Source organism: Lynx rufus, unplaced genomic scaffold (assembly GCF_022079265.1).
Source record: "Lynx rufus isolate CCGP_SWC_20201006 ecotype Redwood Valley unplaced genomic scaffold, mLynRuf1.p SCAF_4, whole genome shotgun sequence".
Taxonomy (NCBI): domain Eukaryota; kingdom Metazoa; phylum Chordata; class Mammalia; order Carnivora; family Felidae; genus Lynx; species Lynx rufus.
In genome coordinates, this window is record NW_025814856.1 from 128,174,905 (window position 1) to 128,196,152 (window position 21,248).

Here is a 21,248-nt window from a genome sequence, read left to right on the forward strand (position 1 = left end):
AAGATCCTACCAAGGTATATCACTATACTTCAGACATTCTGAAACAGGTCTTAGTAGGGGGTTAACAGTGGAACATACAGTCTACCAAAGGCATCCTTCACTATGCCCTGTTCTCTCTTAATGCTTAGGTTTAAGGATGACAAAGCAACTTTCCTAAAAAGAACAGTATTAGTACAATAATACTACCTTGCACAATTATATAATCCATACAATCCAAATAAAAATGTACAGTTGACCTGTGAACAGCATAGGAGTCAGAGGCACTGACGTCCAACTCAGTCAAAAATCCACATGTAACTTTTGACTCCCTCAAAACTGTACTATCAATGGCTCACTGTTGACTGGAAGCCTTACCAACAACATAAACAGCTGAGAAACACATATTGTGTATGTTATATGTATTATATACTGTGTTCTTACAAGGAAGTAAGCTAGGGAAAAGAAAATGGTATTAAGAAAATCATAAAGAAAAAACATTTACAGTACTGTACTATATTTATTGAAAAAAATCTATGTATAACTGAACCAGGGTTGGTCAAACCCCTGTTGTTCAAGGGTCAGCTGTACTTTGCTAATTTCTAGGGAGTGGAACACTACTTGTTACAACTTCCTCCAAGTTATCCTTTTAGGGAATAAGGAAGCCACAGACTGAAGCTGGTAACAAATGCTCACAAGAAGCTGGCTGTAACTTCCTGTATGTATTTTCGTGAGGCAATTACCATCAGGATCAGTGGTCTGGGGTCCACAGAAAAGAATCATAAACATATTGGGACCTGGGCAGGGGGGACAGAATGTTTCCAGGAGATGGCCTAGAAAGCTTTGAAGAAAGACCCACCCAGGTCCAAGACTCAGCTTAACCACTGCCCATCTGCATGACCTATACAACCTGTTGTTTAACCTCTCTCTCGGTCTCACCTTCCTCATTGTAAAATGGAGACAATAATACACACATCATCAGACTGAAATGAGGATAATGAGCTAGAATGCTTATTAGCAGTCTCTCCATATAAAAAATTTTTGGAAGACAAATTCCACCAGAATACTTAAACACACAATTCACAAAAATAAACAAGTAGGATATGTCTAACTAAAAATCTTCTTCATAGTAAAGGAAACTGTCAACAAAATGAAAAGGCCACCCATGGAAAAGGAGAAAATAATTGCAAATCCTGCATCTGTTAAGGGGTTAATACCCAAAATATATAAAGAACTCACACAACTCAATGGCAAAAACAAATAAACAAACAATCCCACTTAAAAATGGGCAGAGAAACTGAATGAACATTTTCCCAAAGACACACAGATGGCCAATAAGTACATGAAAAGGTACTCAACATCATTATTATCAGGGAAATGCAAATCAAAACCACAATGAGATATCACTTCACACCAGTTAGAATGGCTATCATCAAATAAATAAACAAGTGTTGGCCAGGATGTGGAGAAAACGGAACCTTCACACACTGTTGGTGGGAATGTAAATTGGTACAGCCAATAAGGAAACCTGCATGGAGGTTCCTCAACTCTTCAGAAATAAAACTATCATATTAACTAACAGCCCCACTTTTGAATATTTATCCAAAGGAAATGAAAATAGGCTATCAAAGGGATATCTGCACTTCCATGTTCATTGCCACATTATTCACAACAGCTATGGTGTAGAAACAACCTTAGTGTTTGCCAATGGATGAATGGATAAAAGAATATGTGGCATATACACAGTGGAATATTATTCAGCCATGAGAAAGGAGGAAATCTTGCCATTAGCAAGGACATGGATGGACCTTGAGGGCATTATGCTAAGTAAGATAAATCACACAGAGAAAGACTGATACTCCATGGTATCACTTAAGTCCAGCTCATAGAAACAGAGAGTGGAAAAGTGGTTTCCGGGGCTGGATAGGAGACAGGGAACATAGGGAGAGACTGGTAAAACAACACAAACTTTCAGCTATAAGACGAACAAGGTCTAAAGATCTAATTCAAAATATGATGACTACAGTCGATAATGCTGTGTTATATAACTTGAATTTGCTAACAGAACTTAAATGTTCCCACCAAATAAATAAATAAGCACATGAGGTGAAAGATGTGTTAATTAATTAGATGGGGAGAATCCTTACACAGTGTATACATATGTCAAATCACCATGTACTTTAAAGATCTTACAATTTTGTCAATTACACCCCAATAAAGCTGAAAAAAGATACACAATTCACTTTTTATTTTTTATTTTTTCCTGCCTCTGTCTCTCTCTTTCTCTCTCTCTCTCTCTCTCTCTCTCTCTCTCTCTCTTTCATTCGGACATCATCCTGACATATAAAAATTTCTAGGGCAGAATTTGAGCTTGTGAGTAGCTAAACCTTAACTTTCTGTAAGGATTTCTATGCTATGCTTTTGCTGAAAACTGCTCAACAACATAATATTCTCTCCCACTGAAAAACCAAAGTTAATGGCCCAATAAGCAAATGAGACTATTTTGGAAAAATGCACTTGGATAACATGAGAAAAGTAGGGGAGGTGCCTTCCTGAGGATATTAGAAGAGAATTACAAGCATCCGTCCATCAGTCACAAAATGCATTAGCTTGTCGAGCCTGGAGAATTTTTCTTCTTTCAAATTACAGGTGATATTTTATCTCTGGCAGAGGGGGGGAGACCACCTCATATGCAAGGGAAAATCAGTAACTAAGAAGAACATGTACAAGTTTCAAAAATTAGTCACCGGTTACCATGGTAATGCAAATATTACCTAACAACTCACTGGGCTGTAAGTAACCAAAATGAGGCTAAAATGGAAAATGGGCTCTATGTATAGGAGTATTTGCACTAACCTAACAGCAGACTGAAGGCAGCCCAGGTTTGCCCCTGTGACCCAGGATCCAAGGTCTCTCCTGCCCTGTGCATGACATATGAGTTCTGTATCACATGCACACACAGCTGTGCCCACTAACAGCTGCAGGAGGAAGAGTGATGACATTCTATTTACAAACAAAGAGCGATGATTGGGAAGATGAGTCTTCTCGTTCCCTAAACTCTTAATAAAAGAATAATCTCTGCTACTGCCCCCTGAAGACAGACAGACTGGATGACAAACATAGGTGGCGGTCCCTTTCAAACTCAACATTAACAATGTTCTCAGGCAACACATGATTTTCTAAAAAACAACTAAGATGCCTGATAAAATAACAATTTTCCCAGGGTGCCTGGGTGGCTCAGTTGGTTAAGCGTCCAACTTTAGCTCAGGTCATGATCTCACGGTTCATGAGTTCAAGCCCAGCGTTGGGCTCTGTGCTGACAGCTCAGAGCCTGGAGCCTGCTTGGGTTCTGTGTCTCCCTCTCTCTGGGCCCCTGCCCACTTGTACTTTGCCTGCCTGCCTCTCTCTCTCTCTCTCTCTCTCTCTCTCTCTCTCCAAAATAAATAAAACATTAATTTTTTTTATTTTAATAATTTTCCCACTGTTCTGAGTAGTTTGAATTTTCTGTGTATACATTAATTTTCATTAGAACAAAAGCATAAATATTTTATGAATTTTTAAATTATTCCAAGAATTGGCTGCACACACACTTCTAAGTCAAACTTAGTGCATAACTTCTGTGGTACACACAGTACTGGTACCAAAAAACAGCCCCAGAGCTATATCCCCCCAGGTGGTCCTAGGGTTTCCATTAGAATTCCATGGAGGCTCTTAAACTGCAAAATCCTAGGCCATATCCAAGGCCAGCTCAATCTGAGTCTCTAGGGGTGGGATCTGAAAATGTCCATTTCTAAAAGGTTCTCCTTGCAATGAGAATGTTCTACAGTCTGAGAATCTCATCCTAGTCATCTACAGTACACTGAGGTCTCCTGCCAATGATGACAGGTTACAGGACAGCCACCAGGGGACACAAGCCAATACAGATTAACCAAATGCAGGGATATTGTGATTCCGTGACTTTGGGCTGTGGTTTACCACAACCCAAGGTAAAAAAAACCAGCACAATACACACGTCTTGTATATGTGTGTGTACGACACAAGGATTTACAAACAACACAGGTGAAGTGCTGTGATCTATTCTACTCTCATTTTTTATGCTGTTGCAACCAACAAAACTGATAGCACTGCCCACTAATTGGTGATATTTGAAAAATCCATTATAACTTCTATCGCCCTATAATTATATCACCCAATACTTTTTACACTTTTTCGTATTATGCTCCAAATAGTAGGAAACCATCCAATCTTTTCTGATAATACCCTAAAAGTTGTAATATTTTAGTTATCTTGAAAAGGTGAACAGAGTTGAAATGAGACCGTATTCTGCTTAAAGATATCCACAGCAGTATGTTTAACTGCTAACATTTAACTTACTTATTTATACCCTCTTTACCTCACGAAGAAGAGCATGCATATTATATAAATCAGTAAAGAATCAATGAAAAATAGTAAGAAAATGAAGCTAAGGGAAAATAAAGACAGGAAACTAAGTGTTTGTAGAACACATCAAAGGAACAAGTAAAATTAAATATAACACAGGCCAGGAAATCTAGTCCACTTGTTGACTCTCAGCTTTCTGTCAATTAGTAGGAAGAGAAAAACATGATCAGTTGTGAAAATTCCAGTGTCCATCTGGGAAGAACAAAGCAATTTCTGAGAAGCATTCCCAAGTCTGTGGCTATACTCCTACTGGGCTGGACTGAATTGCCATCCAATTGCCATCCAATTGCCCCCAACCCCCATACACACACACTCCTCTGGAGACAGCAAGCCCTCACGGTAACTGCAGGACCCTCGTTACAGCCTCCACCTTACACAACCACTTGATTCACAGGTAAACTGATGGTCGCTCCAGGGACTGCTGATTGGGAGGAACAAAGTCTGGAGCCTGAGGTCACCCAATAACCCCCTCCTCTAAGAGCACTTTGTATTCACTTCTGTCCCAGAACTGACTACCTTGTTGTCATGAAAACTGTTCAGGGGGCTTGAGCCTTTCCTCCCCACCAAGTCCACAAGGTTATAAAGTTCCATGAGGACAATATTGACTCTATGTATTTCAGTGAATTCTTCATAAAACTAAACTAACTAAACACTAAGCTCTTCTAGAAATTCCCAAAAGGCAAAGTGATTGAAGCACAAAAACCTAAACTTGTTTTTTGATTGTATCATTTACTACTCGTGAGATATTGGCCAAGCCATTGGACTTTCATGGTTCAGTTTCTTATCTGTGAACCAAAGCCAATACTGTTTCCAACACAGGTTAGTCTTGAGGAAGAAACGCACAAACGGATGTAAATGTGCCTAGCCCAGTTCCTTGGCACACAGTAGGTGTTGAATAAATATTAGTTTTCCCTTCTCCTGTCAGGGATCTCTCGGAGACATTGCTTTTACTTGCTGCCACAACCACGTTAGTCCTCACCACTCCCTCCTTCTCCTCCAAGCTTCTTAAAGAGTTAAAAAAAAAAAAAAATCCCCCACGAAGAATGCAAGGTTCCCTGAGCCACAGAATACTCAGTGTTTACACAATGCCGCCTTTGAAAAGGTTTCTTATCATCGTTTCCACTACTTTAAACAGGACTTAAGAGATTGTTCTTAAAAAAAAAAGCAGTCTGACAAAGGAGTCATTAAACATCAAATAAATGCTGTAACCAAGGAATAAGAATGACTAGTATATGCACAGTTAGAAGGCAAATATAGTTGCTAAAACGTGATGCAGAAACATATCTGTTCTTCACTCCTGAAGACGCTAACTATTGCCTTGTTCATACTAAAGTAGCAGTCTTTGCTCTGCACACTCTATTTTTACAGATGATAGAGGTTTAAAATTTAGATCAGCAGGTCTAGTCTAGTCCTGAACACAGGAAATATCAGTCATATTTTAATTTTTTTAAATAGAAGTGTCCCAGATTAAATAATGTGGTTGACCTACCTTTTCTGTGATATAGAAGTTGGAACTATCGGCGTGCTGCAGTGCAAAGTACTCATGGTTGGCAAGGGACCACCTTAAAAATATAAGCATAAACTGATCAGAAAAACAAAAAAACTGGGTCATTGTCACTTTTACAGTGTGACAGATTATTAGAAGGATGAAGCACCCTACACTTGGAATTTGGCCAGTACCCAACACACCCCCCAGTGAGCTTCCTAACACTGGAATGACATTAGCCCACCTTGCATCGCCCTGACCGATCATTTCCTCTGTGGATCATCGTGGTCCTATTGCACACCTAGTGGATGGAATGTGGCTCACCTTGAAGCATTTCATTTTCATGGCTTTGAGGCAGGGGTGTTTAAATACAATGTTATATTCCTCCCCCATTTTGAAGGAATGGAGCAGAAAGAGGAACACAGAAGAAATGAATGCAATTTAAATTTTTGATAATTGTTATATTCCAATGGTCTCTGTTCTGCAATCCCTAATCACTATGCTTGCTGCATATGGAAACATTCCAATCAAGTATCCCAGGTCTTAAATAAACTCGAAGTAACACTGTCTTCATAATTCTGCTTTGGAGCAGAAAAACCTCATGCAATTCTATACATGCTTTCCCTTTGGATTGTTAAGGCCAGCCAAAGAGAGGTAGGAAAGCTGTAACACTGTCAAGTTCCATGGGGCAGCAAAACCACACACTGACTTGTCCTTTAAATTCTTTCGTCTTCTATGGGAGCCTGAATGGTCCTCTCAATTTATACCAGATGAGGTGTGTATTTAACCTCAGGAACTTCAGACTGCTCCCTGCTGAGTAGGATGAATGAACCACAACTTTTCAAAATAAATAAAACCGGCCCCAATGTGCACACACCAGCCATTTCACACTTTCTGCTCTTTGAGGAACAACAGAAAATTTTTGGTGTAAGAGGGCATGTAAATCGTACAGAGTGATTCTTGATGTCTTTGCGGAGGTCAGGTAGTGACTTATAAATAATGTTATAACTAAAAATAATAATAATAGAGCAATAATACTTGCTCAGGAATATATTATTAGATTCCAGTTTGTGGACTGAAGCAACTCACACGTATCCTAAGTAACACTTACCCATCACAGACTTCCTTTATTATTGCAGACAGTGGTTTTTTCTGCAAAATAGCAAAAAAAAGGAAATGCTGTTAGTTTCATTTCATCATTTTAAATTAAAAAAAGAAGAAGAAAAGGAGCCTAATAAAAAGATATCTAAGTAAGGAGAACTTCCATTTGCTATTCTTGGTTGTTGTCAATGAGTCTGGTGTTTTTCTCAAGGTGTAATCTACCAGCTGTCACCACCCGATATATTAATGATTTACTATCCTTGTGGTCCCTTTTTCTATTCTTAACATTATTAGTTGAACAAAACATGCATCATATTTAACGTAGCTGCGTTAAAATCAAGATGAACACAGAGCTCTGTTCAACGACCTCACAGGCAATGAGAGCCCCAAGGTCAAACGATAACCAGAATTCCTCAGGATCAGTACACGAAGCAGGCAACCAGCAGTGTGGTGTTACGCAAACAAGCTTGGATTCAGGACATTTTTATGAGAACGTGTGGCAAATGGAATAGGAGGCATTGCGAAATTGTTCCTACAAAGTGCATAGAATTCTTCTCCTAACCGTGGCCCTGACAAATGCCAATCATGCAGCAGCTTGAGCTGGACACACTTGAGTAATGAGACCATGACACCATGTGCCATGGTGTCAACTGGCCGGCTGACTACAGCTGTGCTCCAGGCCTAACAGCCACAGCTGTGTTCCGCTCCGCCTGCCCCCAGAGAGAAGGAATGCAGCAAAGAGAGAGACACACACAGCTCACCCAGTGATGTTGAAACCTCTCTACTTTGGACGAAAACAGACGCCCCATCTATCTCTGTCTGGGGTGGGCAGTAGCATGTCAACCGAAAGAACAAATCACAGGCAAGAAATAAAGGGGGCAGAAAAATCAAAGAAATACAACACATGGTCTTGGATTTTTCAGATACAAACATATAAAAAGCTGTCTACATATAAACATGTTCTGCTTCTGTCCCTCTGAAGGGCAATGTGTTATGGGGAAATGAATACTGAATCAAGCAGAACCAATTCAAATCCTAGCTCCTTAACTGGTCTGCAGTATAACCTATATAATTCCCTTAATTTGCTGAACCTCAACTAATTTATCTGTAGAACGGGCATAGGACCTACCCATTCCTCAGGGCTGCTATAAGAAATAAATGAGAATTAATACAAAGAGCAGAAAAATCAAAAAAGGGTTAACGGTTAGGATTTTGGCTTATTACTCTCTCACGTCACAGAATAGCCCTGAGACATGATGTTACTATGTCTGCTCTGACAAATTAGTGAATTCTGACCACTGTTCACAGTCCCTTCTAAGGGCCTCCAGCCCTAGCTAAAAGTTGACTCCAGCTCAGTCCACAGTGTTCCTCCAATGAACTCCTGCCCACCAGAGATCTAGTCTCTATGACTGAGTCCACCACCATGTGTTCAAAAGAATGTCTGACTAAACTAAAAATCCAGTGGGAAGAAGGGGAACCTAGAAATCATTGAGGAGTGGAAAGCTGCTGGGTTATCCCGACATCCTGAGTTGGTCTCCTTTCTAATAAGATGAGAAATGGAGATTGGGTTCTCCAAAGAAGTTACATGTTATACAATCCAATGGCTTTTCACAAGAACTTATCCACTGTTTATGGCTTTAGCTTTGAGTGGAGGGGCAATGATGTTCTCACATCCAAAGGACAAAGGAATTTTAGGAGTAAAACTATGCCCATTAGATGAGGATTTTGCACTTCCAACTGCCAGAGCCTTCTCCAGGCTATCTGTATTTTATGAAGACTTATCACTCCTAGCCTCCTAATCTTACTTTTTACACCCTCAAAACTGAAATCTAAATAACAAGACTGAATGTTAGCCTTGAATTACATTGAAACAACAGATCAGACCAAGAAAGCATTGCTACTGAGGTAGGAGAAGACATCTAACACAATAGCTCCCAGAATTAGATTTCCTAGTTGAGGTGTCATAAAGGAATTTCTTAGATTTTCCTTCAGGTCTGACTCATAGATTCAGAACCAAATTTGGACAGAAGTCTATGGGGTACTATTATATCTAGAATATTCTCAGGCTGGATAGATGAAAGGAGTAAAAACCAGGGAAGAACTTAGAGATTTAACAAAGATTATACAAAGGCTCTAAACCACTGATGAAAAGGAATCACAGTTAACTGAACATAACACACCCATAAGGCAGCCTTAACCCCTCAGAATAAATGCTATGGCCCATGCCCCACACCTGTCTCCTCTATTCTTCTTGCTGTTCCAGTGAAATATTAGCTCCCACCACCCAAAGGTAGTGCCAGTGAACTTTCACAGTCCTCCTCTCCGTTAATTCATCTACCTTATTTGACACTATTACTACTGCCTTCTTTTGGAAACCCTCTTTCCAGAGCTTTCATGGTATTTCCTTCAGTCTCCTACAGTGTTAACCAATACACCATCAGTAAAAGCCAAGAGATCCTTCAATTGTTTCTCTTTTGCCTCTAACTTCCTAACGCCACATTTCTGTTCTGGTCTCTTCCGCTTTTGCTTAATCGGTCAGTTCCTCATTCACTTCAACTGCCCAGAGTGTAAAGTTCTGGCTCCAAATACTCTCTTGCACATCTCTGACAGCTTGCTAGATACAACATTTAACTCTCCTTCAGGAATCTTATTAAATACACAAACAAAAACCATCACTCTCACCCATCAACCTGCCCCAACAACAGCAGGACCTCAAAGGTCCCGCACCCCCACCACGACGGCTCCCTCTGGTTGCACCGCTTCTGCTCAGAAGCACCTACAGCCTTCGTTTCTTCACTCTCCAGCTCAACGGAGTTAAAGGCACGTCATGACTTCTCACCTCCTAACTACTCTCCTAACATACAGACACTCCCCATCCCAACTCCTGCTATCAGACAAATATTCCCCCCAATGCCATTGCCTCTCATTCTTTGTCCCTAGTCCCAACCACTCCGGAGTGCAACCCCTTCATTACTGATGACTCACCACAAATCCTCAGTCAGATGCTCCACTGGCACATCAAACTCTGATTCCTATCTGCCATTAGTTCCTACACTGCCTACATGGGGCAGTTTTTCACATACATTTGTAGAGAATTCATCCTTGCCTTCCCCTTTTCTTTACTCTATATTGTGATATATGCATTTCCACTGAGTCTCATCATTGTTGCCTCCACAAACTGTCTCCCCTTTATCCGTTCCAGACCTTACTACTACCTCTGTAGAGCTCTCAGGACACTGTCACCAGATCCTTGCAAATAAGTCTCCACATCCCCAGCTTCTTTCTCTCCAATCCCTACATTAGCCATAATTGGGTAAAATCTGACTTTCCCTACAAACTTTGCTCAGGTCACTCTTTTTTGCCCCAATATCCTCTGTAGATCCCCAGTGACCATCACCAATATGGTATAAATCCCTTAGCTTGTCATCCAAGGCCTTCCACAATCTGTGCTCATGCAGTCAAACTTTCTACTAATGCTGTACATGTTATTCATGCTTCTGGATTAGTCCATGATTCACCAAAAAAAAAAAAAAAAAAAAGGAAAGAAAAAAAAAGAATCCCACTTGCATACTTACACTTTATACCATTTGTTGAATGTCCCTCTCCTTTCTGTTCCAGTTCTAACAATGAACTCTTACTACCAGTAATATCCATTTCAAAGCAGAATATCCACCTTTAAGTAGATGTCTCTGATCTCCCCAACCACACAGACAGAAGTCACTCCCTCTCTGTACTTAGCACATTAAATAAGTCACTCCCCAAAACTTTGTATCTCTGTCTTATCTTCTTGTCCCTCGAGAACAAGCCCTCTTAATTCATGTGGGTTAATCTTCTCCCGCCCTCAGTACTAGTTACCATAGTATATAGGTGCTAGTAGAATCTAAAAGGAGACTCAATGCATTTCTGTTGAATGGAAAACCCACACATTCACTTTCTGTCAAAAAACAAAAAAACAAACAAAAAGCCTTGAATAAAGGAAACTATTTGAAGAATAGCCTGGATTAACTAGCACACCCCTCCCCCCTTCCTACCATGTAAACTACACTGGGTGGCTCTAAGCAGCTGTTAGCTAGAAGTTGTTAGACACGTGAATGCTGTCACTACTCCCTGCACAGATGCCTCTCGAAGGAGTTATGTGATTCATGGCTTGGAAAAGCATTGAGCGAGCTAGCTGATGACGAGTGTAATTCAACAGGTGATAAAACAGATACCCGTCAAATGACCATCACCATCCGTTAGCAAGGTCACACAGGTGAGCAGCACTATCATAAACTGGGACTGAACAAGATACCCAGACAGAAAACACTAGTCTGGTGTCACCGCTTTTCTCATTTCCTATACAAAGCCCTTAGTCTGACGTGAGTTTCCTTGTGCCACTTACATTCCAAGCCAAAGGCCCCAGCTCTGCCTATGTTTTGGTTAACATTTGCTCAAGCGGCATACGATGCTTCTGCCTATCTCCCCAGTCTTCTAAGTCTTGGGAGTATGGTGACACTTTGATTGCTTTCTGTAGACTTGAGGAACAATTTGTCTTTCACTTCATTGAGAGAAAAGGCTCAGGAGAAAAAGAAAATTAGGTCTAAAAGGCAAAAACTGGTTCTTCTTCCTGATTCATAAAGCCTAAAGGAGCTAAAAATAAAATTCTATACTCTATTTGAATCTATCAGGATTTAGAATATTGAGGCAAAATTATTTTAACTACCTAAGTATGTTTTCGTAACTTAAAAAAAAATCGTAACTGCGGCGCCTGGTTGGCTCGGTCAATAGAACGTGGAAGTCTTAACCTCAGGGTCATGAGTTCAAACTTACAGGTTGTGGAGCCTACTTAAAGTTTTTTAAAAAGTAACCAAATTCCTTAAGCTTTTTGTTTTGAAGGTCAAAACTATCTTCTTGGCCTCAGCAGTGAGCTGAGATGGGAAGAGCAGGAATGTTTTTAAGGATAACCAGGAGGGTTAGACAGTTACCAGATTGCACCTTGCAGGTGGTTAGGGGTGGCCCCAGACCACCACACTCTTTTCCTCATTCCACTTAGCAACAGTGAGGTCATCTTGCAGCATAGAAAAGTATTTCTTCATTTTATATTTTTCTGGGGAAATTTTAATGCTGGCAGAAATATTTTTATTTGTCAAAGTATGCATTTCCATATGAATCTGATTGGCAAAGTACCATGTGCCAACAGTTATATTCAAGGAGTAGCTTTTTTTGTTTTTTTTTGTTTTGTTTTGTTTTTTTAAGATTTATTCCTCCCTTTTGACTTTAACTCTTATTCTCCAAAAGAATTCCCTTATCTAATGGAATTTATCAAAGACAGCGAGTCAGGAGAGCAAATTTCCTATACAAAAAGATTTGTGTATCTACTTTTCGTAAGATCAGCTACATTTTTGCAAATGGCCAAATTCTCTAGCAATTCATTTTTAATCTTGTGTCTCTGGCAACACTCTCTTCTCTCTATTCGTTAAAGTGGGTGTTGGTCTTTGCTTTCCTTTTTATTATCTCTCCCTTGTCTTTAATGAAATGCCAGTATCATAAATTCCTGAATCCATGCCTCCCACTCTGACCCTCTTCTAAGGTCTGGTCCAGCAATACCAATAACCCCTCGGGCAGATCCATGTGGATGTCCTGCCACCCCTTCATGAAAGCTTAACACTTCATCTTCTTCCTTACTAAACCAGATCTTCCTCTTGGCTCCCTTTTATCTCTTAAAAAAAAAACTATGCTCTCACACAAACCACATGGTTCTTTTAAGGCATCAGAGAATCCCAAGAAGAAACATCCTTGGGAATCTCTGCTTGTTTGTTTAGGGGCAGGCAGCGTCCAGCCTGCCTTGAGGCTCCTTCCCCTGGAAAGAGCCCCACAGTTCTGCCACATCCATGTCCCTGTCCCTGACATGCCTCCTATGAGCACAGTTCCTGTTTAACCACCTGTCCCTGTCCGTTGGCAGAGGCATCTGTCCTGAAGACTCATCCAGCCCAAAGGCTCACCTCAGGGCTCTTAAATCTGTCCGTGCACACACTGCTCCCTTGACACTGACCCATGGAGGCTGATAGCACCCCCAGCGTTGTGACCACATGCTGTGAGCACCTACGGATTATGGGCTGGAGTTCTAGCCTCCGACAGTCACTTGTCAGGCACACACTTGTCCCAAAATGGACATCGCCCAGAAAACAGAGCCTGGTTTCACTGAAACCTCACTCATTTCAAATGTTTTTAATGACACAGGGGGGAAAGTGCTTATATGGTGACATTAAGTTAACAGACACCAGGAAAGCATTGGGAATGCTGAATTTTTATCCACTCCCTGCCTTTCTAGATCTTCCCTCAACTATGAGCTCTCATCTTTAGAAAATGACCTCCTGGGCTTAAACTCCAACTTCTGCAACTCCGGGTTTTGTAATCCTTAGGTTTATGACTTCTCTCAGTGATTCCGTTTTCTCTACTGAAAATAAACACAGTACCTCACACACTGTAGTATCATGAAGATGAACTGAGATGGCACAGGTAAAACCTTTGAGATAGCACCCAGGACAGAGTAAGACACTGCATAATGTTATTTATGAAGAGCTTCTTTCAAAATTCTTGTATCCTGTGTTGCCACTTTACAGCTACTTTTTTTAAAAGTTGATGAAATAAATACATGAATGAATATCCAATTCCTCTTTCTCCTTTGAGTGACTCCAGCCCCGTTGTTGCCTTTGGCTCTCATCTCTTCCTATTCTTCATTCTTCAACTCATTTTCATTTTGTCTGCCAACTCAGTTACACTTGCTATGGAGGCAGAGACCACCTCTGAGACACCTCTGTCACTTCCCAGGCGAGTGGCTGCTGGGCCCCCGCAAGGCAGGCAATTAGCAAATATTGTTTCATTAAGACCACGTCTTCTTTTTCCAGACTTTTAGCTTCTTTCCCTTTCTTCTGGTCTCTTTCCGACAGCCGCTAAAGCTCACGCAGGAGCTAAAGAAGGAACATAGCAAGAGGAAAGCAGAAGCAATCTCCGATCCCCACCATGCGTCTGCCCTTCCATACGGCCAGCGTCTTACAGTCCTTTAATTGCAAAACTATTTTCCACAAAGACTTAAAGTTTTTGGTTTCAGTGTGTTAAAAAGCTTTTCTCCAATGCTTTAAAAGAATGTGACAGATGCTTTATTCTGACACTTTGAGGCGATACAGCACAGCACTTGGGATTTTACTTTGCTTTTATAGATGGAAATTCATTGAACATATTCTGCACAGCAGTTATGAGTAATGTTGGCCCAGAAAGAAAAGAAACCCAGCTTCCACATGTCAGGACACCTCTGAGAAGGGATACGCATGTTAACTACGACTTAGCCTACAATAGGATTTGGAGAAACTTTAATGTACAGTAACCCGCCTAGTTCCCGGAGGTGCTTCCTGACATTGTGTCAATGACACAAGTCATCTTAGAACAGCTTTATCCTCCCACCCCCACCCCAAGGAGCCCCATGATGAGTCTCCATGCTTCAGAGCCATTTACCTCCATACTTTTGTATGGAGGAATGTGATGCGCTCTGAAAGGGGTGTGAGTGCCTACTGTCTTCCTATGGGCAGCCTGAATAATCTGAACGAGAATGACAAAACCACACTTTCCTGGGCAAAGTTAGCTGGTTCTTGGAAAGCAAATATTTTGATAACAGTTCCAATGTGAATCACTGGCACAAGATTCCATTGTCGGAAGTGACAAAGGGCTTTACAACTACATCTCCAAAGTAGTACAACCATGCGGATCACATTAATTTTAAAAACTGAAAGATGATAGGCTATGCCACCTTTTTCTTGACAAATGATTTGTTTCAGAAATGGTTTCTTTATAATGACTTGTTTCAAGCTTCATGAAACTAATTAAATATCACATTTTAGCAAGATAAAGTAGAATCTTTGTGTAAAAAAAATCATTGGACTGTGTAAACGAGCAAAGACATAAATAATTAGCACTTTTGTGTGTTAGTGGGTTACACACAAGTGAAAAAAACCCTTTCTCTTTGAGGTATTCTGATATTCCTCCTCAGTAGAAACTGTATTTGCCTTCAATTGGAAGGGAAACTGAAATTTTAGAAAGTGACAAAAGTATGAAAATGAACAATGCAAAAACAAAGCACGACTGATACCAATTATCTTTTTTGATTCTCCTTCCCAGTCCCTATTTTATATTATCCTAATACCAATGTTGCTAGGGACATAAGAAACATATTTCTTCCCCCAAATTTCAGTATCTCAGGCAGCAATAACAACCAATCTCTTATTTCCTATCTCCCTCTCAACTTTCCCTAATATCAGTGCTTTCCAAGAAGTATGCCCAGATGACTACCACTGGCTGGCACACCACTATACTCCACATGCTTGCAACCAAGTGTTCTCTGTGGAAAGGAGGGATTTGTACTCCAAACAAGCTGAGGTCATAAGGTCGGCCTACCCTCACTCCTGTGAAATAGTCTACTTGTTTGTGTCAAATTCATATGTGGAAGGTTAATAAGTATTTATGTGCATGATTTAAAATTTAAAGGACAGGCAGGCTCAGTAGGATAAACAGAAATGACTGTGGACCCACATAAGTAGGGTATTATCAGTCTAGGTGAGCAGATATAAGAAAGCCAGAACCTTACTTTGTTCAGGTTCAATTTAAAAACAGGATTATGAAGGTTTATCAACTGCAAAGAAACCAAGATTCGATATAAGAAAGCAGTCAAAAGCACACTGAGAGGAACTGGTGGCAAAGGGAGTTTTTAAGAAGCAAGTTTATTTTTTCAATTTCTCCCCCTCCTTTATTTCTTGACTCTCTTCGTTATGTGGTGGGTTTACTTGTTTGTGAGTGGATACACCAATGCCAATTCATCCTTCTTTCTTGAATGGTAATGGATGTGCTGGGACATCTGCCAGCCAACAGCGGAAGGACATGGACTTTCAAGTCTCAAATAGATGTCCCATGAATGGGGCAATGGTAATCTAAGGCTGAACCATAGCCTTGAAGAATAACAAAACAGGCTCTTCTTGAAGGGTTTGGAATATGCAAACAATGGCCACAACCTCATGCACTTTCTAAAACTCCCTTAACTTTGAGACATCATCAACCTAGACTTTTATTATCTATCATCACTTGGCCAGCCTTTCTGACACTTATGGTAATAGTAATAGCTACAATTTATTGAATGACTATCATATATCCCCTATAAGATGATACTACTAAGTCTATTTTACAAATGATGAAACTGTCATAGGATCTTGAGATGTTAAGTAACTTGCTCAAAGCCTTAAAACATCTAGAACAAAGCCAGAATTTGAACCTGGACCTATGTCATTTCAGAATCTGCGTTCTTTAACTCCATCCCAAATCTGAAACCCTGGCAACCATGAACAACAAGACCAAGTGCCCAGAGCTAACACCCAAGGGGAAGGGTGCTGGACTTCTGGGCATCTTGGTTCCTGGCACATAGTGAGGTCATGATAAACATTATTTAATGCATGATGTTTCAGCATTTCCATGAGAATAGTAGATGCCACTGCCTTGTGACGAAACCCTAAGTGAACACTGAGACTTCCGACATCCAGTGGAAGAATTCTCTGTGCTCTGGTCCCCTTCTCACCTTATGCTCAAATCCAACATCCAGCCCTCACTTCTGTGTAGTTCCCTTCTGTTTCGGGCCATTGTAACTTGAGTGTGTATCCTTCCATAACCTCAGACTCAAAACCTACCCCAAAACTCTTTCCTAATTTGCAGCTTTTACTCATCTTCTTCTAGTTTGCCAGAAAATAAGCTTGGAATCAACATTATAGCTTCCTTGCCCTTCATATTATTGGCTCTTCGGCCCCACCAAGTCAATCTCACAGGTGACTCACTAAACCTTCTTCTTTATTCTGCTTCTGGGTACAGAGGAGCAATTAAAAACAGATGATATCTGGGTTGCTTCGGGTACTTTTGGTTATAAGTCTAGCAAATGCAAAGCCATGGCTCATGTGGCATATGAACAGTGTCATACGCATGAATGAGAGAGGGGTTAAACAGGCAACTCAGAGGCAAAAGATGTCTAAGTCCTATAAACAACTCTTGATGATTAGGACCCATCCTGAGTTTTTAAGCAGGAAAGTGACATAGTCAAGTGCATTTCCTAATGACAGGTGATTGCACTGGAGGTTGAGAGACCAGTTAAGTGGACAAATTGGCCAGTGCATTGAAACCCAAAGAAAATCTGAAAGGAGGTACAGTCATACAGATACCTGCTTTATTGTCCTGTACCCATTTGTGTAAGGTTTCCATGAAGACTGTGAGTCCACCTAAATATCCCTCCACTATCTTGATAGCTGCTACCACCATTCGCTATTCACACAAGAAATCTCGGAATCATCTTTAACATTTCCCTCCTCTTCACCTGAAACCCCCTACATATAATCAATCATCAATTTCGTGTCAATTTAATCCTACTAGACATCTTGATGAGACATATGCTTCACTTCTTTCTATCTCCCATCACTATCCTAAGCCACGGCATATCACTCCTTGCCTGGACTATTGCAAGGGCTGTCTAAATAATCTCTCTCATTTCATTTTACCTCTTGCAAAACATACAAATGCTTTGGAAGAGAAAGACAGCAAACCTATTTCTCCCCTCAACCGAGAATTCCGTTTAACTGAGCAAGAATGACCTCTAGCATTCTGCTTTTCCTTCTGAAAATGAATTGCAGATTTTAGGCTGCTTTCTGTAGGGACATCTTCTAAAAGTACAAATCATACCATGCCAATCCCCTGCTTATAAACCTCTCCTTTTCTTGTGGCTCTTGGATAAAGTACTAAGTCCATTTAGCTCCAAATAGCAGAGCCTCTACTGATCCAATCAGCCAAATCCAGAGCCTCTGTTCTCTCCCACTGCAGAATTTCTCTTCAGTTCCAGAGAAGTAAGATATTAGCTAGGATTTCCTCAAATACTGCCTCTCCACCATTCATTTTGTCCTTTTTTATGTTTATTTATTTATTTTTGAGAGAAAGAGAGAGAGGAGCAGAGAGAGACAGAGACAGAGACAGAAAATCTGAAGCAGGATCCACGCTATCAGTACAGAGCCCAACATGGGACTCAAACTCACAAACCATGAGATCATGACCTGAGCCAAAGTCAGATGCTTAACTGACTGAGCCACCCAGGTGCTCTGCATTCTTTATTAGTAGGACTGCCAGCTAGACATAGGTTACAACTTCCTAATGCATCCTTTTAACACAAATTCACAATCATATTTTTCATTCATCTTTTGAGCTATGTTCTGAATGAATTCCTCATTCTCATTCTCCAAGTTATCAATTTTCTCTTTAGCCAAATCTACTCTAGGGTTACTCTGTCTGTGCATTCTATTGTTTTTACTTATCTTTTGTAGTTTTCCTTCTTTTTTTATATTTCACTTACCATATGTATATTTTCCATTTCTAAGATTTCTAATTGATTCTTTCTGATACCCGTATATTCCTTAATTTCTATCTACCTCCTTTGTGTTCATAATCTGCTCATGGAGATATCGTCCTCTTGCTTTTAAAGTTCTCCCTTTGGGAGATAACTGACACACTTATTTTTAAGTCCTGCCTTGTTGCTCTCTCTGTTCCTCCACATTGCCCAGGGAAAACAGGGCCAGCCAGAGCAGCAGCAGCATCAGATGTGATAAAAAGGGACCAGATGCAGGCAAGTTTACTGAGGTAACTGATTGGACAGAAAAGCCAATGGAGAGGGAAGAGCCTGGGAGGACATACAGTTTCAGCTTCAGCAAACTACGTGTATGTTCTCACCTATCACCTGGAAAAGGAAAACATGAAGTTTCTGGAGCAAAGCAACACAGGTCTTGGAGTAGAAGGCATGATAGGAATGATAGGACAGTTTTTAATATATTGAGTTTGCAGGACAAGGGACATAGATGGCCAAGGCAAATAGGCTGATACGTGGTTGTTTATATGGGTCAGGAGGTCAAGAAAGAAGTGAGCCAGAAATAACCAGCATCCTATCGTGATGATGCTGACAAACCCAAACAGATCACCACAAACTTGTCCCAGAGTAATGGTCCATCTACAATCATTTTGAAAATGGATATATCTTATCTCAAAGCCATTTAGTTGTCTTTTGATCATGGATGGCTTTGATGGAAGGACAAAAATAAATCTTCCCAAGGGTAATTAATAAAATGTAATAATATATTTAGAATGCATGGTGGCAACAAGGAAAGGCACGTTCCTCTCACCAGGGCCACCCCCTTGCAGAAAGATTTCTCTGCTGAAATCTACCTAGAAAGCAAACTAAAATCTTCAATTCATTTTCAGAAGGAAAAGCAGAATGGTAGCATTCATTCTTGCTCAATTAAACTGAGCTCATGGTTGAGGGGAGAAATAGGTTTGCTGTCTTTCCCTTCCAAAGCATGGCAAACGCTATTTTATGGGGTTATATAGACTCTGTCACACAACGAGAGGGAGCTAAACCAGAAAAGGAAATGGCCCGGTCACTTTATTTTAAAGGAAGTTTAAGTAATAACAGCTACAATACCAAGTCCAACAGTTGCAAAATCAGATGAGGAATGACTATTCCTGTCACAGTGTCATTCTACCTTTATTATGACATCACACAAAGCAATAGTGCAGCCGCACACGGGCTTTGTCACATCTTTGTCATGTGGAACAGAAGGAGCTCCTGCAGGTGCTATGTTTGGACACCGTGTAAAGTAAGGAGAGGTGAAGAATTAGTAGGACCATTTTACTGATGCGGGTACTGAATCACACACTGAAGGTTACTGTGGGAACCAGATGAGTCGCCAAAAGAGAGAGTCAGAAATTTAGAGGGCCTCACAACAGTGATTTCCAAATCTGGCCCCAAGAGCATCAGCATCACCAAGGAGCTTGATAAAAACAGGAATCCCTGGGCCTCTGAATGTACCTACAAATAATCCTCTCCGTATGTTCAATATGTTTCGTAAGTGATTCCAGCAAAGAACCAAGCTTGGGAACCACCGATTTAGTCCATTCTCAACAGAGAGAAATTCGTCAATTGCCCAGGGGACATGTGGCAATGTCTAGAGACATTTTTGGTTGCCAAAACTGGGGGAGGGGATGCTCCTGGCACCTAGCGGGTAAAGGCCAGGATACAGCTTAAATCCTATAATGCACAGGACAGCACTCGTAACTAAGAATCATCCAGTCCAGGGGGACAGACCTATGTGGCTCAGTAAGTTAATCGTCCGACTTCAGCTCAGGTCATGATCTCATGGTTCATGAGTTCGAGCCCCACATCAGGGTCTGTGCTGACAGCTCAGAGCCTGGAGCCTGCTTTGGATTCTGTGTCTTCCTCTCTCTCTGCCCCTCCCCTGCTCACACTTTGTCTCTCTTTCAAAAATAAACATTTAAAAATTAAAAAAAAAAAAAAAAAAGAATCATCCAGTCCAAAAGTTCAGTGGCTCTGAGGCTGAGAAATGGTGATACAATCCAACAAGTCAGGAAAGAACAGTCTAGGAAAATTACAGGACTTTTAATTTTTGCAATGCAAAGTTGGAACCTCGCTTTTCAGAAATCCAATCTCATTTTCTCGATTCTACGGGATTTTAAAACTTTGTGTATTGTGGTAACCTACACACAACATAAAATTTCCAGGGGCGCCTGGGTGGCTCAGTTGGTTAAGCTATTGACTCTTGATTTTAGCTCAGGTCATGATCTCATAGGTTGGGGAGATCGAGCCCCACATAAGGCTTTGCTCGGGATTCTCTCCTTCTCTCTGCCCCTTCCTGGCTTGCACTCACATGCTTGCTTGCTCTCTCTCTCAAAAGAAATAAACTTAATATGAAACATAAAATTTCCACTTGCAACAATTTTTATAAAGGTTTTTTTTAATGTTTATTTATTTTTGAGAGAGAGAGACAGCGAGCGAACAGGGGAGGGGCAGAGAGAGGGAGGCATAGAATCCAGAGCAGGCTCCAGGCTCTGAGTTGTCAGCACAGAGCAAAATTCAGGGCTTAAACTCACAAAATGTGAGATCATGACCTGAACTGAAGTCAGACGCTTAACCGACTAAGCCACCCAGGTGGCCCTTACCATTTTTAAATGTACGGTTCAGTGGTATTAAGTACATTCATATTGTGCATTCTATGTGCTATGTGATCTTAAAGTTCTGAATTCAAAACTTATTTTGGGTTCAGTTGTCATTTTAGCTCACCAGGCTGTCAGTATTTAAATGTCGCAGGAATTATGGGTTTTCAGGCTACAGAACTGACTTTAATGCAAC

The 21,248-nt window shown here is 40.7% G+C and overlaps 1 protein-coding gene across 2 annotated transcripts in view; it reads right to left on the reverse strand.

The window, feature by feature from the left end:
* Positions 1 to 21,248, reverse strand: part of ELMO1 (engulfment and cell motility 1) — a 532,635-nt gene that overhangs the window by 402,374 nt on the left and 109,013 nt on the right. For both annotated transcript variants that reach the window (XM_047095403.1, XM_047095404.1), the window contains exons 3-4: positions 7,014 to 7,054; positions 5,906 to 5,978 (exon numbers count right to left, since the gene is read on the reverse strand). In XM_047095403.1, coding sequence (XP_046951359.1) covers positions 5,906 to 5,978; positions 7,014 to 7,054 — 114 coding nt within the window. The remainder of the gene's footprint in view (positions 1 to 5,905; positions 5,979 to 7,013; positions 7,055 to 21,248) is intronic.